The 22,623-nt window shown below is 45.0% G+C and overlaps 2 protein-coding genes across 15 annotated transcripts in view; one reads left to right on the forward strand and one right to left on the reverse strand.

The window, feature by feature from the left end:
* Positions 1–21,523, forward strand: part of REXO5 (RNA exonuclease 5) — a 64,390-nt gene extending 42,867 nt beyond the window's left edge. For 4 of the 14 annotated variants that reach the window (XM_045875094.3, XM_064592740.1, XM_045875096.2 and 1 more), the window contains exon 21: positions 2,097–2,873. In XM_045875094.3, coding sequence (XP_045731050.1) covers positions 2,097–2,190 — 94 coding nt within the window. In that variant the 3' untranslated portion in view covers positions 2,191–2,873. Of the gene's footprint in view, positions 1–2,096; positions 2,874–2,956; positions 3,141–19,935 lie in introns of those variants that run through there. The other 10 variants (XM_064592748.1, XM_064592738.1, XM_064592744.1 and 7 more) reach the window with 5 other exon arrangements.
* DCUN1D3 (defective in cullin neddylation 1 domain containing 3) overlaps positions 3,176–22,623 on the reverse strand; it is a 37,936-nt gene continuing 18,488 nt past the window's right edge. Inside the window, exons 2-3 of the mRNA XM_045875103.3 lie at positions 9,695–10,230; positions 3,176–8,548 (exon numbers count right to left, since the gene is read on the reverse strand). Coding sequence (XP_045731059.1) covers positions 8,065–8,548; positions 9,695–10,125 — 915 coding nt within the window. The 5' untranslated portion in view covers positions 10,126–10,230 and the 3' untranslated portion in view covers positions 3,176–8,064. The remainder of the gene's footprint in view (positions 8,549–9,694; positions 10,231–22,623) is intronic.

Below are 22,623 nucleotides of genomic sequence, written 5' to 3' on the forward strand. Positions count from 1 at the left end.
TTCTAGGCAGCCAAGGCAGCTGCTGGAGAAGCAGCTTCTCATTTGGGGGAGAAAGGCAACTCCCAAGGGTTTTTACACAACTCTTGATTTAGGCTTTGAACGTATTACTCCCAATTTTCTGACCTCCTCGCCCACAGTGGAACGGTTTAATACTCAGCCATGTTTGTTTTCATTTCTTTTGCCCCTTTTGTAAATAACCTCTTCCCTATTATAAAGAAAACCAATTAATGGAAACTTGAAAAATCCACAAAACGTAAAATCGCTTCTAATGCCACCACTCAGAGTCAACAACTGCCACTATTTCAGTCTTCTATCATACTTTTTACATCATTCAAAAGCAGATTTAATAGCTGCATAGTATTCAACATGTTGATGTGTGTCATAATTTCTAAAACAGTCCCCTGTTGTTGACACTGAAGTTGTCCCCAACCAATTATATCCTTGCACATATATCTTTGATAAATGATATTTGTTAAGGAAAAATTCCTAGAAGTGAAATTGGGTTAAGGAGTATGAACACCTAAGGTTGTTTTAATTCCACAGAAGTTTTTACTGTGTTAGCTAGCGTGGACTTGGTTCAAATCTTTGCTAATGTGGTAAGTTAAAAAAAACTTTCCATTACATAAACAGATACAATTTCTATTTATTTAAATATCCTGTAGATTGGCATTTATTTTTTTCAGAAGCTTTTTAGCCAGTTTTTCTTTAAGGTCTCCTTATGGATTAAGTACAGTGTCCATCTATTGATTACTGCAAAAATGTTTCTAGTTTTTTATTTTAAGGTAATTTTAGAAGTCTTACGATTTCTTCTATTTGCTCTTATACTTAGAAAGTCTTGATTGATCCCGAGATCAATTTAATAGCCATTGACAAGTAATATATGGGGTTTTTTGGAGGGAGAGGCTTGTTTTTTAAGTAGGCTCCATGCCCAGTGTGGAGCCCAGCACAGGGCTTGAACTCAGAACTATGCAGTCGAGACCTGAGCTGAGATCAAGTCTCACACTTAACCCACTGAGCCACCCAGGCACCCCTATATGGTTTTTTTAAATAATTTAATTTTTATACTTAAGCCTTTATTCCTCCTGGAATTCATTTTGGTATATGGCAACTTTTCCCCAAATATTTAGAATTTTACCCATTTACTTATCTTTACTTACCCAATCAAGGAGAATGTGTCCTTTACTATGTAAGTCCATATACACAAGAGCCTGAGTGTTTTCTTCTGTCTTGTCTTATACTAGGTACCATACCATTTTGTAGCTCTTTATTTTAATATACTAGCAATTTCAGCAGCACCACCCCAGATAAACACAGGGCCATGGAGAGTCCCCATCAGCATGGATTATAAAACGCTATAGTCAGGTGCTTTGCTGTTGACTGCACTGTTGCCATATTCCACTAGGACTTTTTCAGCACCCCTAAGGCAAGAGAATCAAGGTTGGAACATTACAGAGGAAGAATATTAAGCCCAGGGAAGAGCGTTATGGCTTTCATAAGACAGGGCCTCCTGAGAAGTCACAACAAAGGAAAGGAAATGGAGAGGATAGGCTGGCTCCCTTACCTCTCCTTCCCCAAGACTAACCCTTTGGACCTAGTTCACAACCCAGAGCTAAAATGGGATTTCCAGAGCCAGCCCAGTCATGTGCTTTTGGCAACTGGGTTTGAGAAGAGAGAGGATGCCAGTGCTGAGGTGACTCTTCTGTACTTCTCTGAACCCTCAGCACTACCTTCTGTGAGCCTTTTCTGCTAGAAAACATCCATTCTACATGCAGTTAAGCTCATCTCTGGTGTGAAGACGTTGCTTGCCCCTCATCTAATCAAACTGGATTTTAGCCATATATAATCTGTACACCACCACATCAACACTTGGAATAGCTCCAGGCTCTATACAAGCACCCAAATCAGTATCTTTCACTTTCTAATTCTCCAAACCTCTATTTGTTAAGGCCCTGGCTGGGCTCAAGTCAGAAAGGCCCAAGCACAGAAGACACAAGCCCCAAGAGCCAACTGGGTTATAAGTACCTGTTTTGGAGACAGACTTTTTAAGTGAGAAAAAAATGTAACCTCCTCCCACCCCCCACCCCATTTCCTTCCAGCCTTCATCTGATGCTAACCTTGGTAATAAGGGAAGAAGAGAAAAGAAAAAATTCCAGTTCATTGAGGAAAACTTTCAACCTTCTCCCTAGCTAAAAGATGTAGCCATGACTCCCAAGTCCTTTCCAACTGAAAGGAAAAATAAAAGCACATCTAGTCCCACCACTGTACTTACTTATTTTTAGGAGATACCAACATGAGGCTGGAAATCTTTGGGAAGGTCATTAGGGCCTCCATCAAAGAAGTGAGTAAGATGGCTGGCCAATAGCTTTCCTGAATATAAACAATAACAAGACAGAAAATACAATGAAAGGAAGCTAAGGGTCATAACTGGTCTACCATAATCAGACTTCTAGGATGTAAGAGCCAAATAGAGCCATCAGGGATCATGTTAGTCTAAGCCCCCACCCCCACCCCCATTTTGGCACAGAGGGAAGTTAAGCCCCTAGGAGGAACAGTGACCTGAAAGGTCCGGTGTGACCATGCCAACCCCCATCTCTTCCTCTCTGGATTCCTTGCATTACTCACCTGACATCCTTTTGGAAACCTTAAACTTACGTGATTTAGGTGCTTTTTAAAGGCTTTTAAATCCTAACCCTCTGATGGAATTAAGTCTCTTGATTTTACAGATGAGTAAGGAAACTCGGAATTTCACTAACTTGCCAAAGGTCACACAGCAGTGGCACTTGACAGTTTCAGCTTGTCTCCTTTGCCTTAATCACTGCCAACCTGATGTAGGAGCCATCCATTAGCACAGTGCTCAAATTCACTTTTTGTTCCTCATGGGAATCCATATCAGTTGCTACAATAAGACTATATAGGTAGTGGCCCTCTGAGGACTCATTTGCTTTTTGCCTACAAGTATTAGGACCCCAAAGGCCATTAAGTTGGTGAGTGGGAAGTCAACATCCATGTTTGAAGTCTGAGGATCCTGTACCATCTGGATTATTTTCCAAAGCATAGGAACTGCTATCCAGTATCACGTTGGAAGAGGCTCCCGACGGATAAATCTCACCCCAGAATAAAGTCACTGGTTTGGTTTTTTAGTGTTTGGTTTTTTTTCTCTCAGAATTGTCAATAGTCAAGTAAACAAATTTATTAAATCCAACAGCAGGTAACCTTCCAAATAAAAAAAACATCAAAAGAAAAATGTAGACAAAGACAAAAGTGTGTGTAACAAGTTAATAAAAATATTCAAGGGGCCATTTGGAGAGTGCAACAGTGCAGAGAATACAAACAAAAGTATTGACCTTTGTCAACAAGTTTGTACAACCTCAAGAAACAGACACACTGGTCAGAAACCAAGAGGAATCCACAAAGGTGGAGGGTCACATGAGCAGTGGACTCATCACCTCAGTGGGTTAAGGCAGGGTATCTGTAGGACCAATTCATTCAAGCCCCCATTTGCCTATTGTTTCAAGTTCCCCTTTGAAACCTAGAATCATATTCATTAGTGCAACAGGTAAGAGCAATTAATTACAGACTCGGGGCTGGGGACCAGAATCAGAGGGAAGACACTTCTCCCAGAATAAATTGGGGGGGTGGGGGGGGAGACACAGCATCTGCTGAATGGCTTCCTTTGGCAATATCCAAGAGTATGTTGTGTAGTAAGTAGTAAAAAGGGAAGGTGGGTGGTAGAAGAAGGTATCTGTGAAAGCAGGCTTAGTTTCCAAGAGGAATAGGGAGGATGTGAGGCCCCAGCACCTGAATCAGAAGCAGAACCTGATGGTTACTCAAAAGCTATTTGAATCATCTTGGCTTCTGCAACCAGTGCTCAAGCATAACTCTTTTTCAGTAAGGAAAAACACCTGCAGATCCTCACTAAAACACGGACCCCAGTCCAGGTTAAACTGGATATATGCTATAATTACAGCTAACTATAGAAATAAACTCTGAAAGGGGGTGGGTGGGAACCCCCTCTAGGATTCAGAAAACAGATTATGGAGTAGGAGTAGGATCAATGAGATATGTCCTCAAATGAGTCCCAATTAACACACTTTAATAACCTTTAATAGTCCTTTTGGCTGTTTAAACAAGTTTCTGCTAGAGTCCCCGCAAAGGAAGACCTTTGTCAGTTACCAAGATTTTTCAAGTCCCCCCACCACCACCACCCCCGACCAAGGGAAGACCTTTGTCAGTTACCAAGATGTTCAAGTCATCACTAAGCAAACATTAAGAGACAAGAACGCAAAGCAGGCAGCTAAAACAAACCAAACCTAGCAGCAGCTTCTCTCCAGCCCTTGTAATTGTATAATTGGGTCTACTCCTGGGCTTCACTACACTCAAGACTTGTCTTTTAATGTGGCAAACCAGTCCTAAATACAGATGTTTTGGTTTTTAAACTTTCAGGCCCAAGTCCTTATCCCAGTCATTTCCCACCGTTGTTTGATGGAGTTTGGCAGAGTACAGAACTTGAGGCCATCACGTGAACTATGGAGTTCCACACCCTGCAGTCTCCAGCACTGAGGCCTGAATTCTGGCACCAGCCTCTGGGAGATCAGAACTGTATCAAAGACTAAAAACTCTGTGGCTTAATCCCTTCTTCCTTTCCAAGAAGGCTAGTTTGTGCCTTCCTTAGGGAAGTTTAATACTGAAAGCACTGCCTTGTACATTTCCAATTGGGATTTCTTTGGGCCTCTGGGCTTGGGTGAAATTTGGATCTTCACCCAGCTCTAATTTTTCTTATCAGAAGAGTAGATAAGGGAGTCTTGGACCCAACTTACACATGTGGGCACACTGGCACAGATGAGGGACAACTGTTGAGGCATCCAGCTGAAGCATAGCAAAGTGTCATTGCAGGAGGTGGGGTTAATGATACATTCAAATATGGCAGGGATGGGGGAAGAGCATTTCAATGAAGCAACACTTCATCTCATACAGCTTTCTAATACCTAAAGAAACACCACAAACTCAAAGCCATTTGCCAAAAACCAAGAATTTCCCAATACATATTCAATGTCTTGTAGTCACCCTCAGATACCTGCCTATTTTCAAAATAGCATCCACATCCTGCCCCTCTTCACACCACCCTGATATTACATTGTTAAAGTGAGGAGCATGTTGGCTTACCTGAGGAGCATGCATTTGGCCTCTTCCATACAACTACTGCTCATTTAACAGCAAACCTATTTCTAGGTTAAAAGGAACAGGGACCTTTCATTTCCCAATAGTGTGACTACAAACCCTACACACACCCCACCTTCGATCCCTTTGCAAAAAAACCCTGCTTTTCCTGTGGTCAAGTCAAACACTGGCCCAGAGCCACTACAGAAGCTTGGAATTCCTTGCATCAGGAACGCCAACCTGGATAGAATCTGTAAGTCCTTCCCTAACTGCTCCCTTTTCTGGGTTTCTCAATTGCATTTCTGTAACAAAAAGGTCATGAAAAATATAACCAAAAATAATTTAGTGGCTCTTTTTGTGGGGAGGCAGAATAGTTAACAAAATCCACCCATTCTAGCACACCTAATGCATGGAATGCCACCTTGTAGGCTAGGGAAGGAATCCAGTTCCTCCAGAGTCCTCAGGATCCTCGGTGCCTCCCTCTTGTGCACTTCTCTCCATATACCCTCGTAATGAAGACAGAAGAGAGCCTTACCTGGCTAGGAGCAGCCCACCTTTTCCCTTTTTCAACCTCTACCCAGTCTAGAATCAGGAAAAACTAGGGGTTGCAGGACTGGCTAGATGAGAAGACAGTCTCTCTTAAGACCTCATTCTGGGCACCCTGACTACAGTTGAGCCCACAGAACCCGCTGGGGCCCCTAGAAACTCTCTTTATACAAGGAGCTTGTGTCTTAGGCTAGAACAAAGCCAGACATCTGGCCTGAGACCCTCTTCAGCTTTCCAGCAGTACTGCTACCTTACTGTGGCTGATTTTAAAGTTTCCCTTCTGCCCCTCTAGAAGGGGCAACTGCCTGGTTTAGGATCTTAAAGAAAAAAATCAAACTCCACAAGTATGTTTCCTATGTCAATGTCAGTCTTGGAAAAACATCGACTGCAGAAACTCCTTAAGTAATCATCTTTAGAAAGATGGGAGCCTGGAGCCATACGGCTCCTCCTAATAAAGGAACTCAAAATAAGCAATTCCTGCCCAGGCTGAGAAACATATACCTGGGAGGCAGATGGAAGTAGTTAGGGAAGAAAACTCCAAATGTTTAATAGACAAACTCTCATTACCTCAAGAGTATAAATATTTTATAGGTTTTTATTTAAAAGATTCCCTTTTCAATCTGTTCCAAAGTGTTGGGAGCTGAACTGTACAAGTTCCTGCCACCCACCCCTCCAGTACAGTGTTTTGAGGACATGTTTTTTTAGATGGAAAAATAACAAGAGGACCCTCTACTAAAACCAGGTAGGACCAGAGTCAGCTCCTGTGTGGCAGTTTGGCCAAAGCTGGCCTTATGGAGCAAGCACGCAGAGGAGTCTGGGGAACCGGGCCTCCCTCTTGTGAGGAAAGGGCTGAGAAAATTCATCCTCTCTTTAGTGAAGATGGTCCAAATTCAGATGCAAAAGCCTCCATTTATGACGTTCCCTGGCACTCTTCTTATGCTTTATATATTGAAGGCAGCTCCCTCTTTTATGGCCAGTTTTAGCAGGCAAAGAAACAAAGGAATATAGATACATATATGTGTATATATATATTTTATATAGGTAAAATATATACATATCTTATATATGTATATATACATATTTGGGGGTAGGGGAAGGAGAGGAGGGTCATGTAAACCTAAACAGTCATCACATTACCCCAAATGAGCCTGACATTAACAAAGAAGATAATAAATAACTCCTGGGGGTTAAGTGACAACATGGGTGCAGCAAGAAGGGAAAGGGCATATGTTTAACTATTAAATACACTTCTATATTTGTTTGGCAGAGTTCAGGCCAGTCCCAGGCTTCTGCCCTTGCCAGACAAGTAAGCTGATGATACTCAAAAAAACTTTAAAGAAAAAAAAAAATTCAAGCAGAGCTCCATACCACAGTTTTCCTTCAAGTCAGTTGGCCGGCAGGCACAGTTTTCCGACCACCAGGAACAGAAACTTTGGCTCCAAGGCAAGTGAAAAAAAAAACAAAACAAAAGTATTTTCACTTACAACATGAAAATACAGAAAATTCATCAAAAAAAGAAAACTATCAAAGTCTACTTCCAGCAAAACTGAGGTAGCACTGCTTTCTCTGCATTCAATGCTTAAGTGGTTCTCAGTACTATGTGTTCTAAAAAAACAAAAAAACTGCTCACTTGACTGACAGGTGCAGCATGTTGATGGATGAACTCAACATGAAATGCAATAGGTCAAAGAAGGAATGAGCAAGAAGTGAAGAAAATAACGGTTTCGGATAAATTAGCTTAAAAGGGGGTTGTCACCAGACAACAAATGCTCTTGGCTGGCCTTGGCTCTCCAAGAGCTTTAAATTGCCTGGGAATTAATGCAATATGGTTAACAGTTAACACTGCTATTCAATTCTGTGTAAATCTTTTAAAATAATTATTACAACCTAAATTCAACCTTGTAAACAGCACTACACACAGTACAGACCTGCCCTGGAAAACAGAATATGCAAAACTGAGATCTGGCACTGTATCATCTTGTAATGTTAATTCAACCTAACCGTCCCATTCCCCCCCTCCCTGCTCTATGCCCTCCCCCACAAAAAAATCTAATTTGTGCAAGAAATGGCAGGCTTATTCTAGCTGAAGGCTTAAAGAAAAAAAAAAAAACACAACATGTAGCCAGGTTCAAATATTTTGGGGGACCCCCCCAAAAAGAAATAACCAAAATAACCAAAAAGTGAAGAAAGTGCCTAAAACATGATACAGCATTTTAGAGCCCTTTCAGATACAAGGCAGAGAAAGGTGTAAAGTAGAAAATATCTGGATCTTCAGTAATTTCCAGAAAGGTCCAATTACTCGGTTGGCTGCAGGGCAGCAGGCAGACCCTTGCTGCTACTGCTGCTCCTGGGCTAGAGCCACTAAGTCTGCTCCCCGGGACACAAGCCCTCGGGCCCTGAGCTGCGTGCACCTCTCCCTTCCCCTTCTCTTTTCCTTCGCTCCATTTCCCACTCCACAAAGGTGTCGAAGAGACTTGGCCAGGCCTCATCTTCACTGTAGTTGCTGAGGTCAGGCCCAATCACCTGAGTGAAGTTAAGGAACATGTTCCAAGTGTCCCGGGAGATGCCCTTGATCCCCGAGGGGTTCTCAGTTAGGAAGTTTAGCCACTGGTCCAATACTGGAGGGTTGTTCTGGGTAAAGACTAGTTTCCACAGGGCAATGGCTATTTCCCGATGCAGTGACCGCTGCCCTTCTTCAGAGTCCAGACCAAACTGAAATGTAAACCGGTAGAGATCCTTGAATTTATCCTCTTGTTTGGCTTCCGTTAAGAGGCTAGGGAACCGTGCACAGATCCCATCAATGCTGTCTGCACTTATTGCTTTGCAGCCATCAAAAAACTCCTTCCTGCAACAGGAAGGAGGGGGCACAATTAATATTTGTAAACAATACCATCTGCTGAGAGGCAATATAGCAAAGTAAGTTAAGAGCATGGCTTTGAGGCTGGACGGCCTGCATCTGAATTCCAACTCCTCCACTAATGAGTCCTATTTCTTCATCTGTCAAGTGGTGAGAACACCACCTTACTTCATAGGGTTTTGGTGAGGACTAAACACGTTAATATGTGTCAACTGCTTCTAACAGTGTCTGGCACATGGTAGGCAGCTGATGGTGGTTGGTTCATTCACTTATTCATCCTTCCAAAGCGAAACTCCAGTCTCTCCTGCTCAATGCCCTATTTCCCATTCTGCAACAGTGATTAAGCCGCAGACTCCCCTCCCAGACGGGGAGTCTTCCTGCTTTCCTTTTGAATCTCTATGGGTTGTTTGTTTTTGGAATACTTTTGGTGACTGCCAAGGGAGATCTTTGGAGCCAAAGATTCTGGATAAATCTGGCTAACTCTGCCACCAGAGATCAAAGTTCTGTTATTAAAAAACAAAAACTGCATATGTATTTTTAACATCTACATAACACTTTGAGGTTACAACATAGTCTCTCACTGATGATCATCTCAGAGACTGCTTTTCAGCTGAAGATACAAGGCATCTGAAGTCTGTCGGGCAACCTACCAGGGGGTGGGGGGAGGGTCTCAAAGCCAATTCTTATTTATAAACCGGTGCTCTGCAAACCACACCTTGGGGTGACCTTGCCACCCCCTCCCCACAAACAATCTCTGCAGGCCACAGGGCCGAGGTGATGTGCATGCGTGCTGACGGAGGCGCTCCCTGGACTGGCGCGCACAGTGCCTGGCACATGACAGGTGTAGATAAATATCAAGTGGGTGAGGGAGTGAGGGAATCGACAAGTAATGGAGCAGAAGCAAAGAGAAAGGTCCGAAACGGCAGTGGGGCTGGGCAGCAGCGTCCGGCCCCGGGGCGTTACATGGGTTATTCCTTAACTTCAGGCCAAGACGGGTCGTTACTGGTCAAAAAAAGAAAGACTTACCCAAAACCCTAAGAAGCCAACCCAGTTCTCCCCCAGCTGGGCCCCACTGCCCAGGAGTGCACGCGTCCTCCTCCGCTCACCTGGTGACATGACGTATTTGTGACTAACCTGGTGAATTTGCACATGGTGGCAGCCTGGAACTTCCAAGCCAAGAGCAGCACTCGAAATTCCGTGGGGTCAACACACAAGTCATTGCAAAAGCGCTCCATGCCTTCCTCCAAAATTGCATCCTCCCGCTCATCCTTGTAGCGCCTGAACAGTTCTTCCAGCCTCTGCAGGGAAGACTCCTCGGTGTCGGACTTGGGCTCCCTCCCGGCATCTCCAGAGGACGTCGGCAGCTGCCAGGGCTCGGCGGCGGCCTCTGCCTTCTTGGTCCCATTGACGAGGATATCCCCCCCTGGCTTGCCACAGGCCGGTGGCTGTTCCTCACGGTGGCCTGCGCTCCGCCTGCTATGTGGCTTGCCGCCGGGGTCACGGTCTCCGTTCTTGCTGCCCAGGGTTGATGAGGGATTCTTGCACTTGGTGACGCACTGGCCCATGGTGCTGGTGGCCTGGCCTCTAGAGTGGCCCCCTCTGGATCAGATGCCCTCGCTGCCACTGGCCCATGTGCCTCAACATGCCATCAGCCAGAGGAGCCAGCCAACCTAGAAGAAAATTACAGAGCAGTTACCACTGGACAGGGAGACGGGCATTCGCAAGCTCCATTCCCTTCCCCTGCGGGGCGCTGCGGCCTGGGCCACCACTCTATTTCCGTGAGCCAACCATGAACCAGGGGAGATACCCAGAGTCCATCACCACTTCCCCCCGTAAGTTCTACACCTTCACGCTGGAAATGCAGGGTTAGGACACATACAGAGAACCAATGAGAAAATTCCTAAAATTCTTAAGGTAACACAGGTTACAAAGAGGTTGATTCATGTGCAGAACGCATCAAGGAAGACTACAGTTTTGCCAGAAATATTCCAGAGGAAATCTGTCTTGCCAACTTGCCATCACATAAGAAAGTTATTTGGTCCTGGGTTAAGCCAGAAGGTGCAAATAAAAAGTTCATTTTCTAGTCTCTCATGTCAAAATCCTCAGATTTTCTTTTTAAGTGGGATGAATAGGGAGAAAGGGAAGCCACATTTAAGACGACTATACAGTTTCATAATGGCCTAAAGATGAGGTAAAGGATTTGTGGAGTCAAGACTACAAGCAATGTCCTAGCCAAATAGCAAAGTAAAATTTGTCTCTGATCTCTTCAAATTCCTTTCTGGAACTCCCCCACGCAACAGTAGGTGAAATGCCCTTTCTCCACCCTTCCTCTGCCCACCCACAGGAGCCAAACACCAACCACGGTTCCTGGTCCTCCGGTTTCTTTTTCTCCCCCTACCAGGTCCTCTGCGAGGCTGCAGGAAGAGTACAAGCCAAGTCCACACTAAACAGGAAGGTCCTACAAGGCCTGCAATCTCAGTCCTCCAAGGGGGTGTTCTCCACCTTAAAAGAAGGGCTGATTTATCCACATATCTCTAAGTGGTAGGATAACTGCTAGATAAAAAAGAAAAGTCTACACAGATATCTTACAAACTCATCATGGTGGTTTATTTATTACTTATGCTATTTAAAAGTGTTTTTTAAAGAATTGCTAGAAATTTCCTGGCCAGGGGGGTGAGGTGATTTCTCTGCAACCTCTGTCTTCTCAGGACTTTATTCTTAACTTCAACTAATCCACGAGAAGTTCTAGCTACAACTTAGTACCCGTAAAATTCTACCTGCTGCCATTAATTGCAGCCACCAAAATTACAATGTTAAGAGAACTTGAGACCAGGAGCCAGAAGTACAGCAGGTAAAGGGACCAAAATCAAGGTCAGTCCCATGCCTCTCCAGCTCTAGAAGAAGCTTTCATGGCCCTTCGTGATCCAAATCCAAAGCTCTTAGGAGACGGGCAGAAGGGTGCTTTTTATAAAGGTTGGACCTTTACCTAAAGAACTTTCATTTCCTCCAAATGGTGCCTGGATAAATTTGGGGTTATCTTCAAAAGGAATCCTATGGGTAAATTCTGAGTGTACAAGTTTAAAATGACCACCAGAATCATTCTTATAACTTATCGGAGATTCATCGTATCAGGGTGTGTCCTATTCTCCACCCTCAAAGAGAGTAAGTGACAGAAAGACATGCCCATACATGCCCTCAAAAGACTTGCAGTTCCACTTAGGCTTCAAAAACCAAAACAAAACAACAGCAACAAAAAAAACCCCACTGAAACCCTATAAGGGTTTTCTGCTGTGGAAAAAGACCCATGTATGTTTTCTTAAGTCTTTTTATGCTTTAATAGTATAGCGAATAAACCATAAGCACAACCTATTAAAATTTTAAAAGGCAGGGGGTTAATTCTTGGAAGACCAGCATACAAGGAAAGCAACTGTTCGGGCTGAAGTATCTCAAAACAAGCAGGACTATACCATGTGGAAGGTCTGGTTTCCAGATTTGTGTTTCTAAAGACTACAGTGCTAAAAGAAACAAAAGGCCCAAACTTACACAAACCCCACATGCTCACAGACTGGCAACTCTAATTCCCAGGCACGCTGACTCACCAGGGTTTGCTGCTCAGCTCCTGCTGCTGAGGGAGGCCCAGGTACCTGGCAGGATAAGAGGATTTCCTGGCCTCCGTCTGACCCACCTACCCCAGGCCACTTACCCCCACCCCCACAGGACAGATGCTTCATTGTACCAGCTTCCTCCAAATCCTGGCGCCAAGGCCTTCAGGTAGGGACAGAACAGATGGGCCTCCCAAAGAGGCCCCAATCCCATTTACCCAAACGGCCCTCCACATAAGAGCATCTTTGATGACCCGACACAGCAGAACCTGAAGGCTTTTAACATGACAAGCAGATGAGAAAAAGGAAGGGAAAATCAATTTGAACAGATGATCAATCAGCTAGTACCAGAAGGTCAGATCTCTTCCTTCCATTCTGGTCCCTTTCTGTGAAATGCCCCCACTCCGGATGAGGGTTGAGGCAAGTGACGATCTCAAGCCAGAAGAAAATATTTTCAGATCTAATGGTGCTACAGCCCCTGATTATTCAGTGGCCTCCCTTTTATGTCTACCTCTTTCCCTGGGAAAACAGTTCTGCCCCCAGAGCTTTCCCCAGGCTCAGTCTTACACAAGCCCGGTGTCCCAGGCTGACAGCACTTCAAGTGTTTTAAAGTTGGAAGTCTCCTTGGACTTGCTAGCTGATGGCTAACAGCTAATAATAGCAGTTATCAATTACTGAACACTTGATATCATGCCTGGCACTACGCTAATAAGCACTTTATGGACATTAAAACTCAGGTATCCTCACCACAACCCCATTTGAAGACAGGGAAACTGAGGCACAAAGCAAATCATCCAACATCACACAATGTCTGGCTTGAGAAACACACCTTTAGCACTAGGCTAGACTGCCGAGTCCACCTCCAGCAGAGCGCCGAGGGAAAGCCCACCAACGGATGGGTGTCCTGACCTCCAGAGTCACCACAGCGATCCCAGAACAGCAAGGTTTACCATCAGCCACTGGAAAGAGCACAACACACTGTCTGTGCCCAGTGCTCAGGAAGGGTGTCCTACCCACTGCCCTCTCCCAGCGAGCCCTGCCACCGTGACCCAGGCAGTCATGATGCCCTTGGACTCAGCTTTGCCAGAGATGCCCTAAAGCAGTGCTGTTTCAGTCCATCGGCACGGTTAAAAGCTCCGACTCGGCAATCAAAGCTCAACTCTGCCAGTGATTATTGTTGACCCTGATCGAAACCTGTATCTCCTCAACCTGCAAAATGGTATCTGCCTCACAGAGCTGTTGTAAGGATACCGTCAGGAAATGCAGATAAAGGGTACCTGCCGCACAAGTGGGCCCCCCCCGCCCGCCTTCCTGGAAACGACCGAGGACAGCTATCATTATTATTAGCAGCCAAGCAGTAGCTGGTTAGCCTGATGAAAGCCCTAGCTTGTCCCATCTGAAAATGGGCTCGGGCTCAGCTTTCCCAGGCCCGGCCAGGACACCTACCCTGCCTTGAGTGCTGTGCTTGGGTCTTGTTGAAGAACAGTCTCTTGAACCACAGCACTGACCCTGCTCAAATGCACCACTGCCCAGAGCACCTGCAGGAGCGGGTTCTCCATAGGATCAGACTTCCTTGTGACTGATGCTGAGTATAATCAGGCTGGGTATTTGCTGTGCTCTAGGGACACCTTGAACCCAGTGGTTTCTCCCTGCCTGGGGCAAGCTTCCAGCCAGTTCCAGACTCCTTTCCCCTTGGTCCTAGCTCTGTAGGTTTAAAAAAGACAGGATTTCTAGCTTGATACTCATTTATACTTTAATGGAGCTGCCTTTCCAGCTGGTCATCCCGGCCGCGTCTCTGAAGTAGAAAGCCTCAGCACAATGTGGGCACCCCAAAAGCCAAATTTCATCAGCATCAGAGCGCCACTATTAACAAATACCACTCTGTATTTGGTAGTACGTTATAATCATGATATATAAATGTAGCTCTGTGAAATAGTTACTACGCCCATTTCACAGGAAAAGAAATGGAGGCATAGCAAGATCAAGGAGCTATCTACGAAGGGAGAAAACAGGGGCAGAGTAATTAGGAGGATGAGTTCTTGGAGCAGACAAACCTGGATGTGAATCATGGTGATGGCACAACATGTGACTGTCAGCATTCACTTTAAAATGGGGCAGCTGTACTTCAAGACAGAGTAAAGGAGATAATCCACGTGAGATGCTCTGCCCACAGAAAGTATTCAGGAAGTGTTAACGTTTATCATAGCTGCTGCTGTTATTGCCAACTCAGTGACAGAATCAAGCCTCCCTGCTCCTAGAACAGTGCTCTTTTCAGTGGCCAGTGCGGCTCTTGGGGGAGGGGGGCGGGGGCAGCTCAGGTATGCAGGACTCCTCAGGTACCCAGAGCAGCTCCCAACCTCCCTGTCCTCACAGGGACTCTGTTCTCCTGCTTCTGCTAAGGGGCATAAAGAGCTAAATGGAGCCAGGGGCAGGGAGAAAGGCAAGGCAGGAAGAATAAAGAAAACACGCACATACACACACCCCTGGAAACCTACCTCTCAGCACAATTGTAGTTTTGGGGTTTACCTGAAAGATCGATGCCAGTAACTCTGCTCAGTTTATGCTGGATCAGGCTCAGCCTCCAGCTTTTCTCCTTCAATCTCGCTCCAGATGCTTCTGTCACCCTCCCTCTCTGTAGAGCGGTCCCAGCCCCCCGCTGCCTGCGCCGTGCCAGCCCTGGCTGTTCGTGGGGGCGGGCCTGGCCGCCGGCCTGGCCGCCTGCCTGGAGCTGGCACTGCCAGGCCGGGGGCAATCCCAGGGGCCGTGGTCCCCGCCGCTGCTCTGGCTCCAGAGAGGGATCAGGAGCCGAGCTACCTCATAGGCAGTTCCATGAAGCGAGGTGCAGGCAAGTCCCTGGGTCTCCTGGGCTTAACTATCTACTGCTGAAACAGAAGGACCTGTTATGGGAGAGAAGGACCTTGAAGGGCTATACCACACAAGGACACAGAGTGACTGGAGACAGGAAAAGGAGAGAGGAGTGTGAACTAGCGTTACGGAAAGAAAGGTGGAGGGGCTGACTAGGGGAAGTGGTATGTGCGGAACACGGGGCTGCCTGCTTCCTCTGCATCATCGCCTTCGCCCTCACAACCACCTAGCCTGTCACAGACTTTTTACAGATGAGGAAACCCAAGTTTCTTAACTACTAAGCAGGGTGACTAGGAGATAAAACCAGCCTGTCAGACTCCAAAGTTCACCCCGTGGGAAAGTTTCCGAGAACTGGCTTTTGTTTGATCTTTAAACGACTGGAAACACCAAATGTAAAAGAAAGAGTCAAAGGGCCAATCTGGTTGGTCCATGTGGAAAGGTGATTTAAAACATTTAGTAACAGCGGTATCTCTTAGATTACACCTATGTACGGAGGGGATTCACGTTAACGGTCACATTTAACCCACTACAACCATATGAGGAAGACACCATATAAGCTTTTTACAGAGAGGAGAACTGAAGAGAGATTAAGGAATTTGGCCTGAAGTCCCACAGCCTGTCTACAAAGGAAAAGGGATTCAAATCCAGGCCGTCTGGTTCTAAACCCGCCATTCTTCCTCACTGGTCTCACTACTATTCTCTGCTATGATGTGTCCCAAAGATACACCCTTCTGCCAAGGAGATGATGATGGCCCAAGATGGAAAGGTACATTAGCAACACCTAAACATACTAGAGATACAGAATAAACTCCCAGGTTTGGTTCTGGTCTTGTACCTCTAGGCGGTGTGGGCCCTTGAACAAGTCACTTAACCTCTCCGAGTCTGTGTGATCCCAACATTAAAGTAAGGGGTCTAGACTAGTGCTTCCAAGTTTAATGTTCTGGGACTACCTTCACTTTTTGGCATCCAATGAGGCTGAAGTTCTAAATTTGCAAGCCTTCTAAGGACTGGCACTTTGCCTGCTCAGTGAATGGTTCTCGTACTTCTTGCCTAAGCCTATCAGACCCAAGAGAAAATGAGACCAGAAGTCCAAAAGGAGGAGAGAGCAAGCAGGGGCTACTCCAGTCTGAACAACGGGTGAAAGATTACACTGCTTTTGCAGGCCTGCCTCTCTTTAATCATCTTAGTTTGATCTCTGCAGGGTCAGCAAGAGGCCCTGGCATACGGAAAACAGACCAGAGCGAGCTGGCTCACTGCTGCCGCTGGTTGGGTCGGGAAGCCTGCTCAGGAATGTGTACTGGCTGCTGATGGGGAGCCTGTCACCCAAGGAACAACCTCATGAAATGAGGAGCTAAAAAACAGGAGGCAAATGCTGGCACCAAAAATCAGTGTCAGCAAGCAGTTGTGATCTACTTGGAGACTTCCTGGAGAGAGGGGACCCATCTGATTTTACCCAGCCCATTCTGTTCCCATCTAGTGTCTATTCGGAAGCAAGAAACCACCGGCAAATGCTGGTGTTTCTGCAGAGGGGCAATAAGAAACCACTTTCCAGCTTTCATCTAAACAGTCTGTAGAGCTAGCTGGGTGCAGGTTTTTATTTCTTACTATATATGCCAGACAACCACAGGCCAGAGAACATGAGTACATGAATTCCTCAGATGGCTCTTCTCCAGCCGCCAGGGGCTAACGCACTGTCCTGGCAGAAGCCATCCCCCTTGGGAGTCTCAAAGCCAGACCACAAGAGCCCCTTGATCCCACCTGGCAGCTAGAGATGCTGAATGACCTGAGAAAAAGATAGGGAATGGGTGGTGGCCGTTTGTAAACTACTTCCTAGAAAGTAAACTTAACAAAACAAGAAGGTAAGACGGAGGGAGTACCTGATATGTAGAGTTGCCTGCTGTCACTTGGAACTTGGGACTTACAAGATCACCTTTGGAGATTAGGTCTCTTACCCATAGCTATTTGGGAGGGAAAGCCATTCCCTCTGCCAAAGCAAACGAGACCCGTCTGCTGCTATTTTCATGCTTTTAAAAGACTTTTTGTCCTAAAATGTACTACAGCAGCAAGCTAAGGCAGCAGTCAGGGTTGGGTAGGAACACATGACTTCTTATATCAACAAATCTCCAAAGCGCAAAAGAAAAGAAAAGAGGGATTGGGGCAGGGGGACTTTTTTTTTTTTTTTTAAGAAAATAAACCAACCGGTTTTATTTCTGTAAATAATCTTAGGTCACATGACTAAGACCAGCCAGCTTTCCAGAGTAATTTTCTTTTTAAAGTGTTCTTACTGGTCCTCACCTGGCATACCTCAAATATACTAGAGCAAGAATATATATCCAGTCGGAGGCCTGAGGCCAGTGTGGGCTGGCTAGAACCAATACTACTTGCCAAATCCAACCAAGCCAACAGACGCATGTACTATAAAGTTTCCAAATACCAAATAATGAAGCATTTTTGGTCTCTGAGCTCCAGGAATGAGCTACATGTTTAATCCCACATGCCTCAAAATAACCAAAAAAGGGCCATATCATTCTACTGACCCACACTTGGAATCTTTTTTTGCTGTCACTACTGATCAGGACAGGTCAGGCTACCCACTTATGTGCAAATCGGGCATCATTAAGGGGCACCGGATTTCTAGGTTCGCTACTCTTTTTGTTTCTGCTCCAGCTTTTTCAGTTTCCTTCCTGGTTTAAGAGCCGAGGGCTATCCTGGATCTGTGCTCCGTGGTATCAGAATAAAAATGGCATGCCCGCTGCATTCTTCATCTCTGCTTTTATGCTTACTGCTTGTTTTCTTTCTTAAGAGACAGCCTCCTTAGGCCCCGCTGAAGGTAAACCATGGATGAGGCACTGATTGCTGGCTTCCAGTTGGCAAATGGGTACCAGCCCCCCTAGAGGCTTACCTGACTGCAGATGAGTAGTCCTCAAACACCCAATTACCACATCAACTGTTCACTTTTCAGTCTCCTTCTGAGCAATTCAGTAGTCACAAAGTGACTGAAAAATAGTTAACTGGAGATAAGCTTTGGTTTTTGCCCCTAAGTAAAAGAAAGGCAAGAAAGGAAACTGAAATGAGTTGAAAGATGAGGAAGGAACCCAATATAAAGATGATAAATGACTGCATCTAAATGCCTTAAAGGGGCACCAGAATTACCACAAATGTATAGATGTGGTTTCTAGAGCCACCCTTCCTCTAAGAAGGCCTCAGGTTCATCATGTGGTAACTAATCAATCTCTTAAATGTTTGTTAATTCTTTAAAAAAAAAAAAAATCCAAATCCATTAAGGCCACATTTATCAGGTTTTTCCTAGAGGCCTATGATGGAAGCTAACTGCTAATGCACAGTAGACGGGAAGAGGAAGAGGGAGAAAAGAGCAAGCTGTATAATAAAAGAATATCTGTTTTCAACCACATCAGTAAACTGGTCAGAGAAGTGAGGCCACTAAGGCTTTCTCTCCTGCAGCCAAATTCAGAAGTATTACATAGTTACTCTGTAAAGTTTAGAAAATACAGAGCTTAAAAAATCCCACCACTTACAATTAATATTTGAGTATATCCTCTTAGTCTTTTATATGAGCACATAAGGACGGCACACGGAAAACACATGCATGTCTACATTATGCGCTTAGAACTTTCGAACAAAAGTGGGATCATATTGTACACTGTATTTTGCAATCTTTTCCATTGAACATTTTTTCATATAAATCTTCTCCTCTCACAGAATGCTTTTATACAGCAGCAATTCTGGGGCGCTGGGATGGCTCAGTCCATTAAGCGTCTGCCTTCAGCTCAGGTCATGATATCAGGGTCCTGGGATCGAGTCCCGCATCGGGCTCCCTGCTCAGCGGGGAGCCTGCCTCTCCCTCCGCCTCTGCCACTACCCCCTGCTTGTTCTCTCTCTCCAATAAATAAATAAAATCTAAAAAAAAAAAAAAAAAAAAAGAGCAGCAATTCAGTGGTAGTACTGGTATAACCACAAACACACTAGTTATGTCATGTAATCCATAGACCATTTATAGCTTGCTACTATTCAATCTGTCAAAAATTTGGTGCTGTACTATAGAGGGTGTGCAAAAAGGTTGGGATTCTCTGTTGAAACATATTAATATTCAGGGGCGCCTGGGTGGCTCAGTTGGTTAAGCGTCTGCCTTTGGCTCAGGTCATGATCCCTGGGTCCTGGGATCGAGCCCCACATTGGGCTCCCTGCTCAGCAGGGAGCCTGCTTCTCCCTCTCACTCTTCCCACCGCTCCCCTTCCTTGTGTGTGCTCTCTCTCAAATAAATAAATAAAGTCTTAAAAAAAAAAGAAAAGAAACATATTTAATATTCACATAAGTCTTCCACTGAATGGAGGTACCATACTAAATCAGGTCAGTTTAGTCTCTTATTGTCAGACATTTAGCTTGCTTCCAATAGTTCACTGTTATAAACATTACTCTGATAACAAACAACATGTGCTTAAAACTCAGCACACTTATAATTCCTGAGAATAAAACCCTATAAGTGGAACCAACAGATCAAAGGATGTGTAAAAAAATTATATATATATATGTGTGTGTGTGTGTATATATATATAAAATCCAATCTGAATCCAAAGAACTAACATAAACTTTGTATAGTGTACTGGGAGTGTGCATATCTGCCAACTAATTCAACTTCTTGCAAAAAATCCTTACCAAAAGCACATTAAGACATTGTGTTTAAGGGAAAATACCCAACCACCAAAGGAGAATGGAAACAGGTTAAGAAAGATCACTTGCTTCACTGTGAATCACATCAAAAAGGCTGACAGATCCAATGAGTCTGGCTTCAAGGATTCCAAGATGGTGTTGTTACATAATGGGGAGAAAAAGATTAATCACAGGACACCTTTTAATTTTATCTAACTTTTCCTTGTTATTCTTTCAAAGAAATTCGACCTGTGCCCACTCCCATCAGAAAGCAGCAGAAGTTGCAGCAGCCGCTGCCACCACCAACTAAGGCCTCACGAATGACAGTCCCGGACCCAGAGATTCAGCGCCGGGGCAGAAGGAGCCGGCCCATGGAAGAGGCAGAACCTGAAGAATCACATTCCTACAGGGTGTGGGAGGCTCGTTCAAAATGGAACTGTGGGATCCCTGGAAATGGTTAATAGGCTGGATTTAACCTGTAGAGTTATTATTTGGGCTTTCTAGCTTCAGACTAGATCAAATGGTATGACTGCGTGCAACAGAGACTGGTCTGCGTCCCCAGCACCCAGGCTCTTCCTCAGGTGACTAGCCAGTTTTCACTAGAGAAGATCCTTCTCCTGAACTCTTGGCCACATAGTTGGGTGGGGCTCACAATGGACTATGTGACTCAGGCCCAGCTGGGCCTCACATACCCCTGGATTCAATGACTGGGTTAGGGATATACAGGTGACCTCAGCAGACAGAACAAATCTTAGCACTGAAAGTAAAGGAAGCTGGAGCTGCTGCAGTCATCCCGCCACAGAGAGCCACCAGAGAAAATAGTAATGCCTACCAAACAGTCACTGTGAGGATTAAATGGTCCCTTCTTATCATATGGGTCTCACTTCAAATGTATGTAGGACCCACGAATGAAATCACTGCCAAGAGACAAAGAGAAAATGAATTCTGAAGGCATTATCTGCACCCAGAATCCAACCGTACTACCTAAAGTCAGATCAAAGCCTGAGCCCCACAGTTATGCGAGCCAATGAATTCCTCTTTTGCATAAGCCAGATGTCAGGTTTTCGGTCACAACAGAGAGAGTCCCTACTAACAAACACATTGCTATGTCACTCAGATCTCTTCTGCTCACAGAGCAAAGAAAGAAGATCTGATGCCTAGGTTCTTCTGATTCATCATCCAGGACCAAGTTACTAGGCCACAATTTCACCCCTTAGCTGAACACCAGGACAAATAATCCCAAACTCGAGCAAACTGTAACATTCTATTGCAACTGGGTGGACCACCAGGATGCCATTTAAAAGCTGATATGACTAATGAGCAAAAGCACCCTTCCAATTGCAATTTTTACAACCTTCGGCCTCCTTCAAGCAGACAGGCCACAGAGCACTTAACAGCTGCTTTCTTCTGTTGTGTACGCATGTTCTGTCATCTTCATGTTCCCAAGGAGGAACCTCCTCCCAGCACTCAGACACCACGTGAAAAGCTGTAAAGCAAGAGCTCCTGGAAGTCTTTCTCTGTGCAATAACAACATGATCAATCTTCCAGCTGAAACAGATATTTGATCTAAACCACATCCTATGAAACTGAAAGGCCAGATCTGACCAGAATTTGGCTACCCTCTTGGTTTCAATTACTATTGCTGAAACAATTTCTCTCTGGTTTCAAGCACTGAAGAGCCTATTTAGAAAGTATTCAGGTTTTAAAAACTGTAACAGGAAATGCTTGTGTTTGTGTGCCTTTATTGGAAATACATTCCCTGCAGGTTGAAACTTGAGGCCTCAAGTTTTGGGGTTTATTTTTTTATTTCAAACAGTTACTTATTTCATAAACGGGCACTCATATGGCATGAAGCCAAAAGGTTCATTAACACATGTAAAGATAAGCAGGTAATTAAATCAAAATAGAGCTCTATACCCGATGGCTGGCAACCCGGTCCTAGAAGCTTGGCAAAGACTGACATCTGATGATTCCAGCCCCGTTCCTGCCCACTTCCCGCCCATACTGACCTGCCAAAATCGCTGCCACCAAATGGCATTGCAATGCTATCAAAACTCTGCCCTCACAGCTAGGCCCTATTTTCATGAAACAGATTATGAGAAAATCCTAAAATTAAGCAGCAGCACCATAAGCGCTTTTGGGCATCAATATCTTTGAAAATCCAAGGATAGCTTTGGACCCAGACTAAACTGTGCATACATGCACACACTCATACACTCAAAACTCTGCATCCAATGATTGGGGTCTGTGAAATTACATGTTAACTCTTCTGACATGCATCAGGGTTTTACCTACACTGCAACCACGTTCATTCTCCTCACTCATAACCCAGCTGCAGACACTGCAGCCCCTGCAGCCGCCCCAGTATAGTCTCACCCCTTCTGAGAAGGGCGGGACACGCTCCGCATGCACATGACTGCGTGTGTACAGCTCGGCTCTATCTGCTCCCCAGCGTATACTTAATCACCTGTGCCTCAGTTTTCTCACCTGAGAACTGGGAAAATCAAAGTGTCATAGTGAAGAATAAATGGCCCCTTCACATCAGATGGGTCTCTGTTAGAATGCTGAGAGGCGCTCCCCGGCCGACCGACCTAAAGTACCATCTCACTCGGGTCCAGCACACTATTTCATTTCTTCCCAGCACATTTCACTCTCTGAAATTCCTGTTAACTTCTTATTGTCTGCTCCCACTACCAGAAGCAAAGTGCCACAGGAGCTGGGATTTTATCTTATTCACCCCTTTGTCCTGTGCACCTAAGCTATGTCACATAAGCAAGTACTGGATAAGTATCTGTTGAGTGAGTAATAATCACTGTTATTTATTGAGCACTTCTGTACAAGGCACTAGTCTGTGTACCTGAAATGTATTGACTCATGATTGAATATAAGTCCAACCTACTTAGTGCTGTCCCTAGCACAAGTTAGTAC

The sequence above is a fragment of the Mirounga angustirostris genome, unplaced genomic scaffold (assembly GCF_029215605.1).
Source record: "Mirounga angustirostris isolate CCGP_5_RB_7025 unplaced genomic scaffold, mMirAng1.0.hap1 SCAF_5, whole genome shotgun sequence".
NCBI lineage: Eukaryota > Metazoa > Chordata > Mammalia > Carnivora > Phocidae > Mirounga > Mirounga angustirostris.